General features: G+C 37.6%; 1 protein-coding gene across 8 annotated transcripts in view; it reads left to right on the forward strand.

The window, feature by feature from the left end:
- DYNC1I1 (dynein cytoplasmic 1 intermediate chain 1) overlaps positions 1-22,623 on the forward strand; it is a 278,647-nt gene that overhangs the window by 206,902 nt on the left and 49,122 nt on the right. For all 8 annotated transcript variants that reach the window (XM_063099026.1, XM_063099022.1, XM_063099024.1 and 5 more), the window contains 4 exons: positions 8,443-8,589; positions 12,547-12,660; positions 15,163-15,296; positions 18,767-18,911. In XM_063099026.1, coding sequence (XP_062955096.1) covers positions 8,443-8,589; positions 12,547-12,660; positions 15,163-15,296; positions 18,767-18,911 — 540 coding nt within the window. The remainder of the gene's footprint in view (positions 1-8,442; positions 8,590-12,546; positions 12,661-15,162; positions 15,297-18,766; positions 18,912-22,623) is intronic.

Raw genomic sequence — 22,623 nt, forward strand, 5'->3', positions numbered from 1 at the left:
GAAAATGGCAGGTGATTCCATAAAAGAAACATCCCAGGCCTACATTGACACAAAAGAAAACTCATCCACAATGACATTAATTAATTGTTTAATTAATTAATTGTTTCAGAGCTGAGTTTTCCAAATTACCCATGATATGAAAAACTTGGATTCTTGTTAAATACGCAGATCACCAGGGCCCTTCCCTGGAAATTCTGATTCAGTAGATCCAGGCTAGGACCCAGGGATCTGTGTATTTTATTTGCTTGTTTGTTTTAATTGACAAGTAATAATTGTATGTATGTATGGTGTACAATATGATTTTTTATATATGTATACATTGTGGAATGGCTAAATCAAGCTATTATATGCATCACCTCACATACTTATTATTTTTGTGATGACAACACTTAAAATCTACTCTCAGCAATTTTCAAACATACAATATATTGTTATTAACTGTAGTCACCATAGATTTCTTGATCTTATTCCTCCTATCTAACTGAAATTTTGTGACCTTTGACTAACATCTCTCCAAACCCCCCATTTCCAATCTGTGTGTTTAATGATCTCTCCAAGTGCTTCCTATGTTCAGATAAATTTGAGAACCATTAATTTAAAACAGTATTTTTCACACTTGACTGCACATGGAAATTTTCAAAAATATTGATGCCTGAATCCCACCGCTAGAAATTCTGATTTAATTGATATGGGATATAGCCTGAGCATTAGGGTTTTTTTAAAGCTCCCTTGTTGATGCTAAGGTACAAGCACATTTAGGGTAAAACTGGTTTAGAAAATAGCCTGAGGGGTACCCAAAAATAATAAGTAACGATCAAATGTAAAGTCACATCACACATCAATAGAGTCCAGCTCAAATTTAAGGTGTGAAAGGGTTGTCAAGAATAAGGACTCAACAGAGTTAAACCAGTTAAAAATTGATGCCATGACATATCAGGAAGACAGTTTCCCAACCTAGATCATCAGAACAAGACCAAGAATTACTATTGAAATTAATTGAGAAAGATTTGTTGAGCAAAATGAAGAGTCCTTTAGACCTTTGTTGTCTCTAGAGTTGTGTATTCAAATCAGAAAGTAGTCAATTCTAACTCTGTATGTGGGCCTATTGTTTATCAAAGACTTTAAACTACATTACCATAATTCAAATCTTCCAACAGCCCCAGGGAAGAGAGGTAAAGAAAATGCCCTGCTCCTTAGGCAGGGCAGGAACTATCATGCTCTTATTATGAATTAAAAATTAAGGCTTAGACCTCATATTCATTTGTGTGGCTACTATTGAAATAAATAAATAAATAAAAATGACAAGTGTTGGCTAAGATATGGAGAAATTGGAACCCTTGTGCATTTCTGGTATAATGTAAAATGGTGCAGCCACTGTAGAAAAGAGCATGGTGATTCCTCAAAAGATTAAAACTTGAACTACAGTATAATCCAGCAATTCCACATGTGGATATATTACCAAAAGAATTGAAGACAGGATCTCAAAGAAATATTATGTACACTCGTGTTCATAGCAGCGTTATTCACAACAGCCAAAAGGTGGAAACAACCCAAGTGTCCGTTGATGGATGAATGGATAAACAAGATGTGGTTTACATGTACAGTGGAATATTATTCATTTTTAAAAAGAAAGGAAATTCTGACACATGCTACAATGTGAATAAACTATAAGGACAATACACTAACTGAAATAAGCAAGTCACAAAAAGACAAATGCTACATGATTCCACTTGTATGAAGTATCTAGAGTAGTCACATTCATAGAGATGGAAAGTATAATGGTGGTTGCCAGGGGCAGGGTGGGGAGAGGGGAGAGAAATGAGGAGTCAGTGTTTAAAGGGTGCAAAGTTTCACCTGGAGAAGATGAAAAGTTCTGGAGATGGATGTTGATGATGGGTGTACAACAACGTGAATGTACTTCATGCCACTGAGTGGTACACTTGAAAATGATTAGGATGGTAAAATTTATGTTATGAATATTTCACCACAATTTTTAGAAATAAATAAATAATTTGAAAATGTGCACACACACCCCCGCCCCCAATAAGCAGACAAACAAACAAAAGCAACTTAAGGCTTAGAGGAGCACAGAGCTATTAGGTGTCAGAGCAGAAAGTCAGTCCTTGGGGTTCCAAGAGGGCCAGTCCTGCCTTTGTACCTCAGTGCCTCTCAGGGAGCAGAAAGTCAAGGTGATGCTCAGGAAGAATAAGGAGGCAGGAATAACTGTTTGAGGAAATAATGATCAAAGTCATCCAGTTATCCTCAAGATAGGAAATCAGGTTGGTCTGTTCCATGAGGTCAGAAACACGTGTGCATTCTAATTTTTAAAAAATTGAGATATATTTTACATACCATAAATTCACCTCTTAAAGTGTATAATTCTGTATTTTTTCACTATATTCACAAGTTGCAAAATTACCACTATCTAATTCCCGAACATTTTTATAATCCCCAAAAGAAACCCCATATAAATTAGTAGTCGTTCCCCATTTCCCCCAACCCCCAAGTCTTAGGCAACCATTAATCTGCTTTCTGTCTCTATGGATTTGCCAGTCCTGGACATTTTATATAGATGGAATCATATAATACGTGGACTTTGATGACTTTTTTTCATATAGCACAGTGTTTTCAAGGTTCATCCATGCTATAACACACATCAGTACTTCATTCCTTTTCATTGCAAAACAACATTCCACTGTAGGGATTCACCACATTTTGTTTATCCACTCCTCAGCTCATATACATTTGAGTTATTTCCACTTTTGACTATTATGAACAATGCTGCTATGAACATCAGCATACAATTTTTTGTGTAGACATATGTTTTCAATTATTCTGGGTATATATCTAGGACTGAAATTGCTGGGTCGTATGAAAACTCCATGTCTAACTTTTTGAGAAACGGTCAGACTCCTCTCGAGTGGCTGCACCATTTTACATTCCTACCAGCACTATAGTGTGTTTTGATTTCTCCACATCCTCACTGACATGTTATTTTCCTTATTGTTTTTTAATTGAAACCATCCTAGTGGTTTAAAGTAGTGTCTCTTTGTGGTTTGCACACTACCTACTGCATTCTCAGCACACAGCCCAGGACTAGACACATGATAGGGTCTTGATACTGAAAGATGTGAAAATTCCAATGGATTCTAAGAAAGATCACCAGAATGATTGGTTTCTAATCTTTGGAAAATCAAATTTTAGAATCAGCTGCTTTTTACTGTTTTGTATAAACTGAGTCAAGAAGTAGCAGGCAAGCAAACTCAATCTTTGCTCATGGGCATCCCCACACTAATGGGGTGATAGCTTTGGGTAGATGGTCACTTCTCTTAGAGTTTAGAAGGATGGCATGTACACCCTGCATCCTGAGGTTGAGACTTATAGAGAGGGAGCATTCTAAAAAGAAAACTGACCCTTTCTCTTCATCTCAAAGTTGAGTGCCTGACTTCTGACTCACGTGGCTTTACCACCTTCATACCTTCTATGTTGTCAGATGCTGGTGTTATGTGATTCCCTATAAGAGGGGGTTTTTACAGAATGTTCTCCAATTACATGTGTTTCCATTAACAACAACAAAAAAAATCTTTGTGGGGTTCGTAGGTACTTGCATGCAGAAATACATACTAGTTCACCAGCAGCCTGAAGCATCTAATCTGTCTGCCTCACCGCCTTCTGACAGTTAAGCATTTGCTTTTAGGCAAATAAAATGTCAGCCACCATTAAACAGCATATGGCAACAATATGGTCATTCCCTCCCTAGGGGCCAACCTCTCCCCAGAAGAGATGGTACTTGAAACAGGAGATGCTTCTGAATGCAGGACTCCTATCCCTCCCACCCAGGCATGGTGGCTGGTGAGTGGACAGAGTGCCACCCACAGAAGGACACAGGCAACCAGAACAAACATGAAACTAGAGGGTGAGCTTCCCAGCCAGCAATGGCCAAAGGGTGTTCGCCCTGGGCATATGGGTCTGTGGTTAAGGGAAAAGTACCGTTCCTAAACTGGCCTGGATTAGCTCTACAAAATAGAAAACAGCCTCCACATCCACTTAAAGAGAGGTTGGGACTGATTTGAATTGAATGCGGTGGTGCACAGGGAGTGAAGGGATATGTTGAAAGCAGAGTCTCCACCCCTCCTGTCTCCGTGGAATTCCCTCGATGAATGGTGTAAAACAAACTGACTTCTCTTGAACCAGATGATGAGGAGGTGGAACCCTGTGTAGTGGGTCAGCCCGTGCAAGTGAACCTGTCACAATATGGATAAGGAGGAGGGCTGGCTTTGCAGGGACAGCCGGTAACCCAACAGTCTGCTCAAGATTAAAAAAGAAACCAAATTTCCTCAGGAGTCTCTGGGCTAGCTAATACAGCTGCTGAAAACACCAGACCTGTCAATCGAGATGGCTTGGTCCACAAAACAAGGTCTCAAAACTTTGCTTGTCTTTACCTGGGGCAACCATATTCTGCAAATCATCAAAATGTGATGCCTGTCATCTTGGAAATAGCAGTTCCTCATATAACACTGTCCCTGTGTTACGTGTATTGATGTAGAGTCAGTTAGGCTCACCAGTTTTACATCAAGCTTCTATTATATGAGCTTCACATCAGTGAAATCACTAGCCTTGTAAAAAGAGTTAGACTGTAGTGTCAGGAAAGCTTATTTGATTAGACAGTTAACATTGCCCCAAAATTCTCACTAACTTTATATCTCCCACTCATATAAACTACTTGATTTGAATTTTTAAAGGCCATGCATAATTTTTCAAAATCATTCTAAGGCTCTGATATTTTATAGATTACAAAAAGGTGGTAAAAAGCTAAAACTACAAAAATATCTCCACATATGTATTCTTACGGAGACAAGAATAACAAGGCAAGAAAAGTTGTTTTTAGTTATGTTTGTCTAAGTTTTATTAATCAGTCTAATAATGCTTTTTTATAACACTGAACAACTGAATTAATATAACATTTTAAATGCTAGTAAAGTGATGAAATTAAAAACAGTGTTATTAATAATGTTTTTCATGGAATTTGTCTTCAGAAAATGTACCATTAAAAATGAGAACAACAAAAAGCCCACTTTTTTTCGAATTATCAACCAATTTTTCTGAAATGCTTTTTTAACAAAAAGATGTAACTGACAGGATGATATCATCATTTGCTCTTTTTACTGACAATTGGTAAATTCCATGACAATTGGCAACAACAGCAATGAAAAGACTCATAGTTGTATGAACAGAAGGAGGTTGCAGGGGGTTTCCAAGACCCTTTACTCCCAGGAGGGTTGATGAAGACTTTCCAAATTAGAAGAGGAACTTTCATTGTCAGGGCTGTAGCTGGAGGATGTTCCCATGTGCCTAAGTAACTAAAATATTTGGATGAAAAATAAAAAATCAAGTCAATCATTCAGTGTTTGCCACCATTACATCAAACATCAGAGTTATGTAAAAACATCTTGAGAAATGACTGAATTGTAAACTTTACTTCTCGGTAATTGAGATCATACTGCCTTAGTGTTCCCATGTAAATGATAGTGTCAAGTGCGAGGTACCCTGGAGATCTGTGTCGAACACAGAATATACGAAGGTACTTTAAAAAGTTTTTGGAAAGGGCCGACCCCGTGGCACACTCAGGAGAGTGCGGCGCTGAGAGCACAGTGACGCTCCCGGCTTCGGATCCTATATAGGAATGGCCGGTGTGCTCACTGGCTGAGTGCCGATCATGAAAAAGACACACACACACATACACACAAAAAAAAAGTTTTTGGAAAAATAGAATTAAAAGATAGTATGAATCTTTCTATGAACTTTTTGAAGACCTCATATGTATAAATACAAGTGTGCATATATAGGTTTAAATATGTACATCGTATAATACATATAATATGTAATTAATGTGTTAAGCTTAAAATGTAAGCAAAATTGATGAACATAACTATGCGTCATCTTTCAAATATAAAATGAAAATAAATATCTACTCTTTTCCTCATGGAGATATTGTAAAAATTGGTTTGCAGCAAAATAAAGTAGACTCTGATGGCAGAATTGGTGCTCCAAGGTGTTGTTACTCTTTTTTAGCATTAATTTGACATTTTACCATATTTATATAGAATTCTGAGTTCAAGATGTGGGGCTTTTGTGACATTTGAAATTTTTTGAAATGGTTTAGTAGTCCTTGTTAAGTGTTTGATGAATGAATGAATGAGGAATGAACAAACGAATGAATGGACAAGTAAGTATTAGATAGAGTTCTCACCCTGTGGGGTTGGATTCCAGTTGATTGACAACTTTGTGTCTGAGTTTTGTAAAAAGACCTCCACTGCTGGTCCTTCTCTAGTTAAGTCTCTCAACAAACTGTGCAAGATTTGCAGGGGTATTTATGGGGGATTTAACTGAAACACGGAAGCAATCAAGTGGTTGAATTCTAGATCTTTCAAATTGAATGACATTCCTTTATCCATATTGATTTGAACTTTGGTAAATTCAATTGTTGATACCACCTGGATAATTTTAAGTCTTTCTGAAGCTAAAAAAAAAATGTTTCCAACATAGCCCAAGCAACATAAGAATTTCATCAATTGAAAACTAAGAATCTTTTCTGTGGGATGTGTAAAACAAGAAGCTGACCAGCGTTGCTTTCTTTTTCTTTAATTCAGTATCATTATTGAGAGTTATTCTTGAACTTTATGAAAACCAGATTGGGGCATGAGCATGTTCTCCATCGAATGGTGTTCAAGGAATTGGAACTGAAAATCATTCCAACCAGGAAAACATGATATTGAAAAATAGTCTGCATTCTTTATTCTGCCTCAGAGTATCTGAGACTGTGACTAGAAGCCTTAGGCTGATAACACATTTTTTTTTTTTAGAAATAGACATTTTAGGGCTGGCCGGTTAGCTCACTTGTTAGTGTGGTGCCCCTTTCACCGCATTTCCTACTCTCTGCCTCTGCATGCAGCTCCTTCCCAGACAAACCAGACTATGGCCTGTTCACCAGTCTCTGTTTTGGTGATTCCAGTCCTTTCTTCTCATTAGTCCATCTCTCAAAAATGCCTGTTTCTTTTCTTCTTGACTTGCAGAATGTTCCACTACACTTCGAGGTGTGATACATCTCCTTCCATGAGGTCTTTCTACCCATCCCACCTTTCCCACCCTCCTCTCCCCTTCCCTAACTAAAACAAACCTTCCCCCTCCACCCACCTCCCCCCCGACACATGCAGAAACACACACACACAGGCACTCACACACATGCTCCTGTGATTTAGTCATACAATGTATGACAGTCAAGGTTGCTACTTGCCCACCTACTTCTGCACCTGCCCACGTGACTATGTAGAGGGCGTCTTTTTCTATTTCACACAAAGGCACTGTATGGAGTAGCAGCATCCCTGTTTATCTGCATACATGTTTTTAAATTCCCTTTACCAGGGCCCAAGTTTGTTGAGGACGGTGTCTACCTTTGTATTCCCACCATTCCTGTACAGTGCCTTTCTTACACATTAGTAAGTTCTTAATGACCATTAATTGAACTCAATTGAAGCAATGAAATGTATTTATTAAAAACAATTACTTCAGCTTATAAATGCAAACATGGAAAGTACTGCAGGAGTCAAAATGGACTTAGCAGATGTGAAACAGTAACTTGTCTGATTTTAATTGCATCATGGTTCTCTATCTCAGCTAAGTAATTTCCTACAAAATGTAGTGCACAGGAGTCTTTTGTGGAATTTTAGAAACCACATCTGTGATGCTATGACAGACCATGGCAGAGTTGGACTGAAATCCATTTCTGGCTGTTTGTTAAAACAAGCAAAGAATAGCATTGAGAATTGTCTGAAGTGGGCAGGGTAAAGGTCAGGGAGAATGCCCATGGGAGGCGAGGGAATTCTGGGGAGGAGCCAGAGTTGTCAGTCTGAGGTCAGTGTACTTCCTAGAAGTCTACATTAAGGCAAAAATAAAAAACAAAAAAGCACCCCATCTTACAGTTTTTGAAGCTGGAATTATTCTGCCTTTACCAGCACTGCACATAGTATAACTTCATGTGGCCATGCCCTCAAAGTAAAGAATTGCTTTGTAAAGGATTCAGTGCAGAATTAATACAAGTTCTCTTGCACTTTTATTCAATATGGAAATGTCCATAAAGCAAACTTTACAGACCGCAAAGCAATGATGTACTTAAGTTCGGTTTTATGCCTATTTGATGACATGACCAGGACTTCAAATTTCCGATTTCAAGGGGTAACTTAACCATTGGCCAACCTCTCAAGAAAAAGTCCTATGTCTATGTACAAAATTTCCTACCAACTATGCATTTTACAATCCCAGCTTTAAATTGCTTTATGTTTTCCAGGATTGTTATGTTTATGTGATAAACTGTGTTCTCTTCAGGAAAAACCAGACTTCTGCAGCCATCTCACAGCCCATCTCTCCCTCTCCCCTCCCTCACAGTCCTCCGTGATGTCAGTCTGCTTTGCTCGTTTCCATCCTAACTTGGTGGTTGGCGGGACTTACTCGGGCCAGATTGTGCTCTGGGACAATCGCAGTCATCGGAGGACACCCGTGCAGCGGACGCCTTTGTCAGCTGCTGCGCACACGGTGGGTCAAACTTTTGTCACATTCCTGTCAACCACCCAAGCCCTGAAAGAGGAAATAGCTCAACTCACAAAAGTATGGATGTTGCCAGTAACGCTGAGTTAGAAGTATCTAATTTACAGTGATTGTTTCCTGACACTAAAATAAGGCTGAGTGAAAGGTGGGTGAAGGAAGGACTGGTTTTAGAGAAATCTCAAGAATCTTCAAGTTCTAGCACATGGAAAGGCTCTTCTGGGATATCCCAAAGACCACCTAGGAAGAGGGGTTAAACACTAAAAAAAAGGACAAAGAGAAACTTTGGAAGAGGCATCCGTGGAATTGTTTTACTAGAGAAACCTCTCACATTTACATTTTAAGGTGGAAACATGTCTTTAAAGAGTAAGCATTTCATGTCTAGGGATGATATATGGGTTTTTGCCAACAGGCCTTTTCCATTTGTGATTTGAGAGAGTGCTATGACTTTAAATTCCAGAATGTGTGGTGTAAGTCTCAACGTAAAGTCTACAGTGACAGTATAATCCCTAGGGTTAAAAGTCAACATCTCAAAACCATTACCCATAATTTAGTAGAAGAGGTTCAGTACAGTGTTCTTAGACAAATATTCTGTCATTTCCTTTAAGAGAATGACAGGTGTGTATAGCAATTGTTAGGAGGAACGGGAAGACAGGCATGTCTCCATCAATCCTTGCTACCTTGACATTCAGGGTAACTGATGTCCTTCCTCTGAAATGCCCAAATTATGCCCAGAGCTACAGCTCTCCTATTGTTTTCAATTTCTTTAATGTGGTTGCCTCTTTCATGTCATCTGCTGTCCTCAAAACCATTCTGGCTTGAAAAAGGACTGCTAGCTGCTTCAGCTAAGACCCTGAGGAGGAAAATTCTTCCACTCTTAGAAGACTGACAATGGGAAATGACAAACACCAAGTCAGCCCTAATTCTGATTGACTGAGGCTGAAGACACATGCAGGTGAAACTGGATTTTGGGAATCTCGAGAAATTGCTCTTGCCTACCACATTTCTCCAAACTAATAACACAAAATTGTGGCCCACGAGAAGATGGGCTTGCTGCAGGTGTTAGTTCAATTAGGGTAAAACCACTTCTTGGCTCTATGTGTTTGGTGTATTTGTGACGATACCTTCTGAAATTTCAAAAATTATAAATTCATATGTTAGAACATTTAACAATAAGTTTTGGGGGGGAGAATCCAAATCCAGGAGTTCTTCAAAAAGGGTTAACCTTTCTTTTTCAAATAACTTACAGTGTGATCATCATAACTAAAATATTATTATTATCAAACTGAGTGTCACTATTTCTGCTAGAAAATAAAACAAAAATTTATTTTCTCTTTTGCTGTGTTTTGTCTAATCCATAGTTAAAAGTGCACGGTTAATTTTGTGATTGTCTTTCAACTCCACTATTGCCTGGCTGATTGGTACCAGGATCAAAAAGAAAAAAGAGGTCCACCACAGATTACTAACTAATTTCCTTTCACACCCACCACACATGTGCATTTGGGACAACAGGAAATCATAATTAAAACAAAATCCTTCTGCCACACAGTAAGTTTATCCCTAAAATAAATAAAAACAATCTGGCATGTTTTAATGAGCTGTACTGTTGCTTTTTTCCTTCCATTAAGAAGATGGTGGGGTGTGTGTGGTGTGTGTGTGTGTGTAGTAGGCCTGCCCCAGTGTCTGCTTCTGTTCTGGTTTCTTTACATCTCTGTTTTCTTTTAAACTAAGTTTTGTTACTCACAATAGCACAGGCCAGTAGTGCTGATTAAAATCCAGAAAGGGCCGCAACACACCCCTTCTCTGGGCATTTGTCTCTATACAGTCTTCTAGACTTGCCTTCTTTTCCTATACACCCTTAGCATTCTTGGTCCATTAGAGTTTTAGTGATTTGTGTTGTTGCTGGGTAGTTAACAAAGAACTCCACTGGGCTCTTGCTGAAAAAAACTAGATGGATTTCGGGTTCATAACAATGTTTGGAGCCTGCTTTCCCATTCTTCAGTTTTACTAAGTCTGCTGTCTTTCCGTGAGAAATTGTTACATCTGTTCTTTCATTGCTTTCCACCCTGAGCTTTGCATGCTGCCTGGCTCAGGGCTTTAGCTGGATTGCTCACTGTTTCCAGTTCCACATACATCAGAGACTTGGGAAAGAGATTTGTCTACAGTCCCACAACCAGTCTATCCTCTTGATATTTATAGACTTGATCAGGATAACATTCAGTTTCAGATCCACTAAGGTGGATTCATTTGAAATTTCCAGGAGGAACATGGTGTGAAAAAGACATGGGGACTTAGTGGACTGTCCATCAGCTTGGATGAAAGAAGGGATGTAATTGTCAAGAAAGCAGATGTAATCTTAGCTTGCATTAAAACAGGCATATTTTTATCATAGGAGAAGTTACAATTCAGCATACCCAGGTTTCTACATTCTGCTAGTCAGAATATAGGTAGACAGTTCTGTTTCATTTCCAGAACTTCACTGTTAAAGGAACTCAAACAAAATACAGCATATTTAAAAGAGATTGACCAGGATGAGGAAAGTACCCAAAGAACCTCAAAAACCAGGTACCCAAGGAACAATTGAAGGAATTGGTGATGCTTAGTCTGAGTAAGCCAAGACTTGGGGGTAGGGAGGGGGGTGATATAGAACAATAATCTATAAATATTCAAAAAGCTGTATTGTTTTGACTTGATCTGTATGATCCCAGAGAGCACTACACTGAAAGTATCTCCTTGAACTTTTATTATCCCCATTAGTGGAAGGAAAAACTTCACAAGAATTAGTTCTAAAACTGGCTACCCATTAAGAAAGGTGTTTAAGCAGAGTTTGGACCACCTCTTGGTTAAGGCAGATGAGTAGCTGTGCCAGATGATTATTACTGCTCCTTCTGACCAAGGGTTTATATGATAATAATAGTTTGGGAACCATCCTTTATATAATATCAACTTTCCAGTACTAAAGATTGTTTCATTGTAGTTGTGGCTAGGTATTATGGACAGTAACTCATCAGGACTAAGACTTAGACTGTCAGCTATTTGCACAGAGAGGCATCAAGTAAGTTGTGGTTTGGCCACTGAAGGCTAAGCTGCCTGAAATCTAACCCAAATTGCTGCTAGGTTCTGCTTATGCTAACCTTCCATTTAGTGTTAATGCACAGCTGCAAATGATTTTAGCCTACGATTTAGCATTCTGCAGAGTGGGATAACCTACTAGAGTTATGGCAGAAGGTTAGAGCATCTTGCTTATAGTCCCCAGGACGTGTAATGACCTTTTTCAAGACCTTGACTAAATCTAAGCCTCCATACTATTCCAAATGGTATTTTGAAAAAATCTATCATTATCCTAGATTTTGCAGTAACATAAAAGAGCTCATTTTACTTCTCTAGGTTCATTGTGCCAATAATTTCACCACCAATATCTCCCCCCTAAATTAAAAAGGCTGATGAATATTAACAATTTGTTATAAAGAATGTTAAAAAATGTTTGGCACTGTGACTATAATGTATTAAACTCCAAATTTAGTAACACATATTCTTTCCAAAAGTCAGTAATTCTACCCTTTTGAAGACTGTCTTTTTCCATCACTCATGTTGAGCTGAGAAGCCAAACTATGCGGCGGGGACTAGTTCGTGTGGTAACCTGAATTCCCCTCCCTGCGTTGCTTCTTCCCCATCAGTCCTCATTTACTCTAGCTTCCTTCAGTTCCACTGCATTGCATCTGACTGAGCAACGTGAAGCTTTGTAAGTATTTCCCCTTCTATATGTTGCTGCCAGAACTTTCAGAAAGAAATCAAGTCCAAATCAAAAGTGGCAAATGACTTGAGGCTTGTAGTATAGTAGGATTATGTCACTTTCTAATCCTTGTCTTAGAGTAATGTGTTTGTCACTCAAATGTAAGCATTTCCTCTTGGATATGTGTCTGATCCTCCATGTTTATGTTTTTGCAGCATCCCGTGTACTGTGTAAATGTTGTTGGGACCCAGAATGCTCATAACCTCATCACTGTCTCCACTGATGGTAAAATGTGTTCCTGGAGCCTGGACATGCTCTCAACTCCACAGGTGGGTTTGTTTTCCCCTACACAAAAGAGCATCCTGGTTAAAAGAGGTACCTATTTAATGGAACATAGTTCCTTAAAGCCAAACCCTCACATCCTATAGGAGCTAAAACCAATGGATGCACTTGAAAGACTGGGGCCTGCTTGCAGCAGTCTCCTCTTGAAGCCAAAACCCATTTCCTTTACCACAAATCATGTAATTATTATAATACGTTAATCCTTAGGTCAGTTTCAAGTGAAAATGAAATAATCCATTTTAAAGCATAGTAATTACGGAACTTGCCTGTGGTATGATTGTACTTACCCTACAGCATTATTAAACAAATGCAAATGAGGTTGGAGCTCAGCAGAGCAATCCCTTATGGGCTCTTGCCTTGGAGGAAAGGTATCCCAGCAAAACAGAAACCCAAGCCCTTGCTTGTATCTGTAGCCTAGACAACCGCCTGTGTGTATAAAGAATTTGTCAAACCATCTGTTTTCCCCTCTGGAATGTTTGTTAGTATGGCTCCTGCCATTCCTTGCTCAATAAATGAGAAGTCAAAAATGAAAAGTTCCAAAATTTCCAAACCACTACTGATTGCAGTAATGGGTACCAAACAAAGGAGGAGAGGTGGAAGAGGCCATTGGAGGCAAGCATCTAACTGCAACTTTCAGAATACATGTATGCATACAACACACAGAGAGACACATGTATATGCATAAACACACACTTTTTCCACATTTCTTTGTGTGGAAAAAAAGTACTTCACCATCTTGCAACTAAAAACCACAAAGGAGAGTTTGTTGCTATAGCTCTGATAAAAATGTGAGAAAACATCAAAAATATTGTGAAAGATATCTAGGAGATAATTCTAAATTTTAACATTCCTATTCCCTTTCCTGAAATAACAACCCTAGAATGTCTCCCACACAATTTTAGAAGACATTAAAGGTTCAAAATACATAAGGAAATGTGGAAACCATAAAGAACCTCCTTTAAGTCTCCACAAAATACAGATGTAGAGAATACAAAGTTCTTTTTACAATTTTGGGGGGGTGGAGGAGAGAAAAAGAGTGCTAGTAAACTGCTTACACTTTAAGTTCCTCTATTTTTTGCTGCTCTTTAACATTATACACGTCTGGAGTTGTGTGTGGGTATTTTATAGCTTTGTCTTAAAATTCTCAGCAATGTGTTTCTTTTTTCTTTTGAAAGTGTGTATATTATAAACAGATATAAGAGCAAACCTTCTATTTAGGAATTTTTAATTGCCCATTTTGCTGATTAAACCTGTATTTGTTTAGGTTAAAACCAGTTATACAAGGGCTCCAAGGCCATTTTTATTAGTTTTAGCATGCCCACAGACTCCTGACTCTATAAAGAGATTGAGAATTTTGTGGCATGTCTTCCATGGATAGCAGGAGTGGGGACATCTGATGGTTGCTCTGGTCCCTCTCTCTCCCAGATGGGCAACTGAGAGACATTACCTTTCTTGCAGCTAATTTTAGTGATGGAGCAGACCATTGGGTGGTCTAGTTTTCTGTATTATATTGTCACAGCATCCTCTCCCTTAGCCCAGACACTGGTGTGCTTAGCATGTGTGGATCTCAACAACTGTGAGCATGTCACATGACCATGTGGTCTGTGCTGTCCATACTGTTAGCACGTGCTTTAGATTTATGGACTCCTTGGCTGAAATAGCCTGGTTTGTTTGCATAAGAAAGAATGAACTCCCAAGCAACTATAATATGATACCACAAAATGATTTACAAAATTATTTCAGATACACAAAATAGGTTGATGTAAATAGTCAGATATACTCAGGGACATTAGTTATACTTAATTACTTTTCAATGGCATTAAACTTAATTTGGCAGAATGTTTTTTAAAATCCCTAATTCCCAATTTAAAAAATCATTTGACATGAAATAAAGACTCTCACTTACTATTTTAAAGACTTTATTTAAATGCCATTCTTTTCAGGCTTATGGCCTATACACCTGTTGGCTGTCCTTAATGAAAGAAATCTAGTCCCTGTTGAAGTCTGTTTTTTATGACCCAAGTGACAACTTTCTGGTTTTAGTCCATGGAGGGCACATACTTCTGCTTTGACAAATGTGCTTAGTACATCTGATATTAATACATGTGTGTTCTCACGAACAATTGATTTTGAAAATGTTTGTAAATACAAGGGTATTGTGTGTTTTATTAAAGCCTGGGGCTGACAAGTGTAACCATTATAGCATTATCTTTAGTTTCTGCACCATTAGTTTCAAAATTCTCACCTGTCATCTCTGCCTGACTTAAGAAGCAGCAGCACATGCTGATGAAATCCAGCCGGCCTGAAACCAGAGATACACAGAAGCATGAATGTCAGGGGCAGTAAAGCGTGGTTTCTGGCACAGCCGGGGTCTTTTGTAACGCTGTGTGAAAAGCAAACAGACGATTTAGCCCAGTGATTTTTCCGTGCTATCTTTGGCATGGCAAGGAGTTGACAGATGGAAATGTAACCACACCGTGTTTTGGTAGGAGAGCATGGAGCTGGTGTACAATAAGTCCAAGCCTGTCGCTGTTACTGGAATGGCCTTCCCGACCGGAGACGTCAATAACTTCGTGGTTGGCAGTGAAGAGGGTACAGTCTACACGGCTTGTCGTCATGGAAGGTGATTTTCTGTTTTCTTACCGATGACATGTTCCTCATTTCCTAAAGTCTTGTATCGAATTCTGGGTTATAACCACCTTGCATTATGAGAAAGGCATTTCTGAAGAAAAATGCAAAGCGCAACTTCGTCTTCATTATCTTAAAACATGCATCTTCTTTGGTCAGTGGCCATTTGTAAGTCCTGGGGGAAAAGTCCAAGCTTCTTAGCATATCACATAAGACTGTCTGCCTCTTCCCAGGGCATCTCATCTTGTCCACATACCTTCAGGCTCCAGCCATGTGCACATCAAGGATGACGGTCCCCAAATGTTGCGTGTCCATCCACACCTCTGTGAGTTTGTATATTGACTTTCTCCTGCCAGGTCTAGCATTTCATTTTCTGCCTGGTTAATTCCTCTTCATCATTCAAGAGCCAGAACAGAGGTTATTCCATGTTGAAGCCTTTCCTGACTCGAGCAAGGAAAACTACTCCCTCCTTCAAGTACCAAAGAACTTTTATTCCTTTTATTCATTCATTCTTTCAAGAAATATTTACTAAGAACCTACCATGTGCCAGGCACCATCATAAGAATACAATAAGGAACAAGGCAGACATCGAGTTTATATTCTAGTTGAGAATAAAGGACTAATAACTAAGTAAATATATAGTTTAAGATAATAAGTGCTATGGAGAAAATTAAAGTAGAATAAATGGGATAGGACTATAGGCTGTCAAATAGGTTTACTATTTCATGTATTTTTCTATATGCTTCTAAAATAGAATTAATCACATTTTATTTCAATTCATCTGCCATTTTTCTCTTACTAAACTATTTCCATTTCATCTTTGCTTCCCTGCCTGGTGCCTGGCTCATAATAAATGAGGAGCAAAAATCTATATGTGGAATAAAGAAATGACAATATACAGATAATATAGAGACGTGTCTGAGGACCCATCCTCCCAGTCAGAGGGGCTGCTATGAGTCACACAAACTACTGTGCAATTTCCAGGTGATAAGAACTCTGCCTTGATTGAGAGATTGGTAAATGCCCCTTGGAAAACAGAGCTGTCAGGATAAAGTGGAATTCAATAATTTGGACTAGATTGTAAAACTGCATGCAAAACTTAAAAGGTGGCCTCCCATCTTTTGAAAGGTTCACTATGTTCACATGAGTGCTTAATTTCTCCTTTACCTGAGTAGTTCTTGTTCAATTGATTTTTCATCTCTTGTACTCATCCCAGGCTATTACGATTTAATGAGGAACCACAAATTGTTTCAAGTGCATATTCCTGTGTTTTTGTGATTTGTAGAAGTAAAAAGCATTCATGGCTCCACTATGTGATTTTTTCCATTCAAACAGTATGAGCTGCAATGTTGCTGCTGTTCTGCACATAGAAACAAGCAGTATTTGCCCCACTCACATGATTTACAGGTGACTTAAGAAGATGTGCCTCACAGTTCCATACCCAGCATTCCTACTTCATAAAAGATGGCTAAAACCATGCATTAAAGTTTTATCGAAGCATGAAAAGGTCTGATAAAGTTATTCATTCATGCATACATTTGCTGTACACCTGCTTTGAGCAAAATGCTAGATGCTGCAAAGCCTATAGACATCATTTCAACCCAGTTCCTGTCTTCAAGAAACTGATGAAAGTGGGAAAGATAAATGCAGAAATATCTGCCATACAAATAGAAAGTCATAAGCAGTATGAGAGAAACAGAGAATGCAGTGGCCAACATGGAGTCACAGCTTTATCTACACATGTGTTAGAATCAATAGAGCATAGGTTCAACGGACTTAATCCAGGGTATTATATAGGTCCTTAATTATCTCTGAAGGCTACAGAACATTTTTATTGATGTTTTCCAGATTTTTTGTAGTTTCTCTGATGTGAGCAACCTTTCACATAACGAATAATTTTGTTCCGTGGCTATTTATTTTAAGCACAATCAGAATATGCACTGAGGTTCTTAAGAAGGAGCTATATGGAACACACTACAAATCTTTTTCCAACGATCTTGATTTTGCTTTTTACATTGGTCGGTCCATCTGAAATATAAAATACAGATCTTAGTAACTTCATAGTAGAGCAGGTATTGGCTTTATAGGGTAATTTTAAATGGTTCATATAGGCCTACGGGGAGTGGTGAGGGATTTCTATTTTTCACCTAACACAGTGAAGGTGCAAATCCACTTCCATAAATTAAACAAGGTTCTTATTTTGCACCCTATAAACCCTTCCAGGATGCTGTTAAAAGCAAGTGGAGTCTCACCAGGGGCCACTTCAAAGATCAGTTCCTCCTGTTCACTAGAACAAACTTGGATGATCACATGTAGAACTGCTGTTAGCAGTTTCACTGGACATAATTTTTGAGTGCCTGTTACATGGAACACATGATGCAGCCTTTGCTCATGATCCCAAATTTTGCTCAGCACATTGACATTTATTGGTGCTCCAGAGACCCACATGTTTTAAGAGCTTAATTCATTTTTTACTCTTAGCGACATAATATTGAGATTCCACAATCCCTACATATTTCTCATATTTGCAACCTCGTGCACATGAATTTTTCAAATATAGCTTTTTGGGTATATTTTCTCAGATTTTCCTAATTGTGTATGATCACATGCAGACTATTATGTGATAATAGAAGGCTGGAAATAATCCCAGCTTGGTTAAATGAGTGAAATATGTCTGTGGGTAACTTTTAAAATGTGCACCACTATTTCTCAAATGTGCTTCTGTTTTTTAAAAAGGAGCCTAAGTTTGTCTCTATTTCTTTGCTGTTTCATTCAACAAATATTTATTGAGCACTTACTGTGTGCTAGACACTTGGCAACAAGAAAGACAAGGTATCTGCCCTTCTGGAATTTACAGTGAATTCAGTGAAGAGAAAACATCGTTTTCTTCATATTTTACTTAAATCATGTGTATTATTTTGTGATTATAAAGTTTTCCACAAAGTGTTACATTTTTAGGTATGTCAACTTAATTTAAGAAATTTCCTTGAAAAAATAATTATTTGATTTTTTTCAAGGATGTATGGAGTTTGATAGCCAATAGACTCACCAAAAGTAATTAAAATGGAACATGTACAAAATGCCATCTCAAGGATAAAAGTCTTATTGTAAATATAAAGGCTTCTGAGATCTAGTATATTTGTTTCTTTTTAAATAGCTGTATCAATAATAATAGGATTTGAGCAACTCCTAAAAAAGTATTAAATGATAAAATTTGATATTAAATTCTGAAGATTAAAAAGATTATGTTTCCCCATATTGTTTTCTAATCACCAAAATTAGTGTAACGTGGTTGCAAACAATTTCTTTCTCTCAAGATAACCGTGAATGTAGTTTCATTTTTGTTGGTATAGGATTGTTGTAAATGATGTAGAAGTAATCATGCAGAGATGAGTTATTTTTTTTAAGCAATCTCCTACCTTGCAAAGGTCACTGGAATTCTGCTCACGTGTGCTCTTCATGCAGCAAAGCAGGCATCGGTGAGGTCTTCGAGGGTCACCAAGGGCCAGTGACGGGAATTAACTGCCACATGGCTGTGGGCCCAATTGACTTTTCTCACCTGTTTGTCACGTCATCATTTGACTGGACTGTCAAACTGTGGACCACAAAGGTAAGAATACCTTGATTGAAATTCTCAGGTAATATATAGGGAAGAGGATGGTTTTTCATTCCCTGGGGGAGTGGTAGGAAACAGCTGTACCTGAAGCCTCTTTTAGGTGACCTGGCACTGGGAATTCATACAATCTGCTCGTGAGCCCAATCTGCCCCAGAGCTGGTTAAGGCTTACTTTCTCAGTCCATTTTGCTTATTTTTAAATATGTAAGTAATATTTGAAAACATTCTAATTGTAAAGAATTCAAACAATTCCAATAACAAAGCTAAAGTCCTCCTTCACCAACACGAGCCCTGCCTGCAACGTCCCCTTCACTGCCAGCAGCTCATCCTCTCCCTAGAGGTAACCTCTCTCATCAGTTCAGTGTCCATCATCTGGAGCTTTTTAGCATTTACTTATTTATGTACCTACGGAAATACATGATTTGGGACTGTGTTGTTTGTTTGTTCGTTTGTTTGAATGGCTGGTTAGTTTTTGTTTTTTGTTTTTGAGGGTTTTTTTTTTTTTTTGAGCCTTTAAAGGTTTCTAAATGGGTAAATGGCCCCTATTATTTGTTTAAAAGGTAATTCTGGCCATACTAGAAAGCAAGAAGAAAAGCAAAGACCTCTTGAAAGGAAGGTACAGTAGTCTAGAGAAGAAATGACAGTGGCCCAGACCAGTAGTGTGGAATGGAAAGAAGTAAATGGATTTGAGAACCATTTAAGAGATAAAAGCTACAGAAGTGGGTGATTTGATAGAAGGAAGGTTGTTAGCAGAGAACCCAGGTTTATGACGGGGGTAGCTGGTGAGTTGTGGTAGCATTAACTGCATCAGAGAACACCAGAGGAAGGGCTTATTGGGGAAGAGCTTTGTCCATGTTGAGTTTAAGGTGCCTCGGAGGTGCATTTCAAGATCTCCATCAGGCAATTTGATATGTGGGACAGAAGAACAGAGAGAGCTCTGGGCTGCAGGTATGTGCTTAGTAGCAGTCAGAATAGCAATGGTATTCACAGTGAAAGGTGTGAATTTTAAAAGAAATAAAAAGACTTCATCAGGAGACAGATATTTAGGAAATAAACAGGAGAAATGGAAATAGAAAATTTAAAAATTAGCCCAAGGAATAGAAGACAAATGAGAATTTTGTGTGGCTTCAAGGGTATTAATGAAGAAGACCATGTAAAGAGGACAGAATTGGCTCTTAACTATATGATAAAATGTACAACCCCTCTTATAAGAGAAATTCAAATGAAAAACAAGTTGAGTAGCCTATTTTCAACTATCAGATTGACAAAAATTTAAGTTTCATGATATACTCTGTGATGAGGCTGAAAGAAACCAGCCATTCTCATATATTGCCATTGAAAATGCAAAATGATACAACACTATGAAGGGGAAATTTACAATACCTAAAAATATTACATGCTTTAACAGAGCAAGTTCTACTTTTATAAATCTATGTGAAACGTACAGTGGCAAAAATAAGAAATAGACATATGCAGAAGGATATTCATTGAAAGAATTCTTAAATAACAAAAGACTAAAAACAATTCAAAAGTATCCATCAATAGGACACTAGATAAATCAAAAGTATGTACCTTTACCAAAGGGAGTACTACTGTTTAGGTGTAGGAAATAATGAAGACTTCTACATACTATTATGAAGTGATCTGTAGGATATATTTATAAATGATAAAAGCAAGGTGGAGAGAAGCGCAAATACTATGTTGTCATTGTTTAGAATTATATTTATATATTTTTAAAAGCTGGAAAGATAAACCACACTTTTATAGGGAGGCAGGAGACCAAAAGAAAGATAACAGCCAGACTTCTTTGAATATGCTTTGCTTGTACATTTGATTTTGGAACCATGTAAATATTTTACTTAGTTATAAAACAAAATAAAATAAATTTAAAAATTGGTTCCTAAAAGATTTAATGTAACATGAAGTGAACCAGCCTTAGTGAGGTTCAAATTGGTGGCAAAGGCTTACAGTGAGGAATGCTTTGAAGTGACTTTATAACCATCTATTTGGGTATACATTCCTAAAGGGATATATTTTAAGAGTAATTTTTTTAAAAACTACAAAAAAGAATCAAACTACTTCTAATAGTCATGTTGCTGGTGGTCATATTGTTGCTGTTATTCTGTGACTGTTGTTTGTATTGTGAGTTAATTAAATGACTTTGTTGGTGTCATTGAGAACTGAGATTATTGGCTTGGTTGAAAGGAGATACAAATGTATGGAGTTAAGCAACAATTCTGTAGTAATCCTGAATTTGAGTCGGAAGTGTCAGTAAGAACTCATGTATTATCTTTAAATCTAAAAAAAAAAAATACATATTCACAGCTCTATCTGTGAAAAATACCTAGAAACAATGACTAATCCAATAGTGATGACATTCCTGGTATCCAGAGGATGCTTCCTAAATACAATTGTCACTGAAAGAAATTACTGATTCTAGGTCAAGAGCAGGAAATGTATAAAACAAACTTGGAATATTTTGTCATAACAGAAAGCAAGGAAGCTACCAAACACTACAAAGTTCTTGTCATAGGACTTGGTAGCCAAATTGAGAAAGCTGCTGCTAGCCAAAGAATATCAATGAGGGTAACAGATTCATGAGTTCATAATGATACTGAAGAAAACACAAAAGCAAAACTCATGGGTCACCTTTGGATAATACTAGGCAAACCAACCCACTGTTTTGAAAACCAGTAAGTAAAGAAAAGAATCAAACATTCATTCTGTCTTTCCTATCCGATTTGTACTTCAGGGTTATTAAAGAGTTGATGAGAAGAAATTTTATTCTATCTAATGTAGAAATAAGAAATGATAAAATTTGAATATCATTATTTTGTAACCCCTAATGATCTAAGCAATGAAACAATGATTATTGCTGATAATGTTGTTAAAATAGAAACAACCTTCATAATTATGGAAATAGACACTACTACCTGGGAAGTAGGCTTGCCCCCCCAAATCAAATCTGAATATTATCAATCTTCTAGATCTCTGAATTTAGAGGCAATAGGAGATACAGATGCAAAATTTTAAATAACACCACAGGGACTCAGACTGTGGGGATATCTGTAGGACAACTGATTTCATTTCTGCAACAAAACCAAAAATTTTTCAAGGGCACAAAAGAAATGAGGTGGAATCTACACAGCAGAACAAAATTGAGCAAAACAAATCATGAGACATTTTAACCAATCTCAAAATATGGATCTTATTCAAACAATCAACCAATTAAAAAAAAATTTAGAAAGCTATTAGAGAAATGTGAGTACTGACTACATATATTTGTTGATAGTAATGAATTACTATTTTTAGGTGTGATGATAATATTATGATCATTTTAAGTGGATTTACCTTTTAGGTATGCATATTGAAATATTTACAGAAGAAATCGTGTGATGTCCATGATTTGCTTCAAAATAAGCTGTTGGGAAGAGGAAATTTTGTGGATATAGATGAATAAGATTGCCCATGTATTGATAATTATTGAAGCTGAATGATTGATATTAGTTTCTGTATTTCTGAATTTTCTGAATTTTTAAAACTTTCTATAGTAAAACACTAAAAAATCAGAAGAGAAGGGAGTGAATAACAATGGCAAATACTTGAGAAGTAACGCCAGGACAGAAATATGTCCATTGCATTTAGCAGCTCAGACGCCGCTGGTGTCCTTGGCAAATACAGTTTCTTTGGAGTGTGTTGGGGGTGAG

The sequence above is a fragment of the Cynocephalus volans genome, chromosome 6 (assembly GCF_027409185.1).
Source record: "Cynocephalus volans isolate mCynVol1 chromosome 6, mCynVol1.pri, whole genome shotgun sequence".
NCBI lineage: Eukaryota > Metazoa > Chordata > Mammalia > Dermoptera > Cynocephalidae > Cynocephalus > Cynocephalus volans.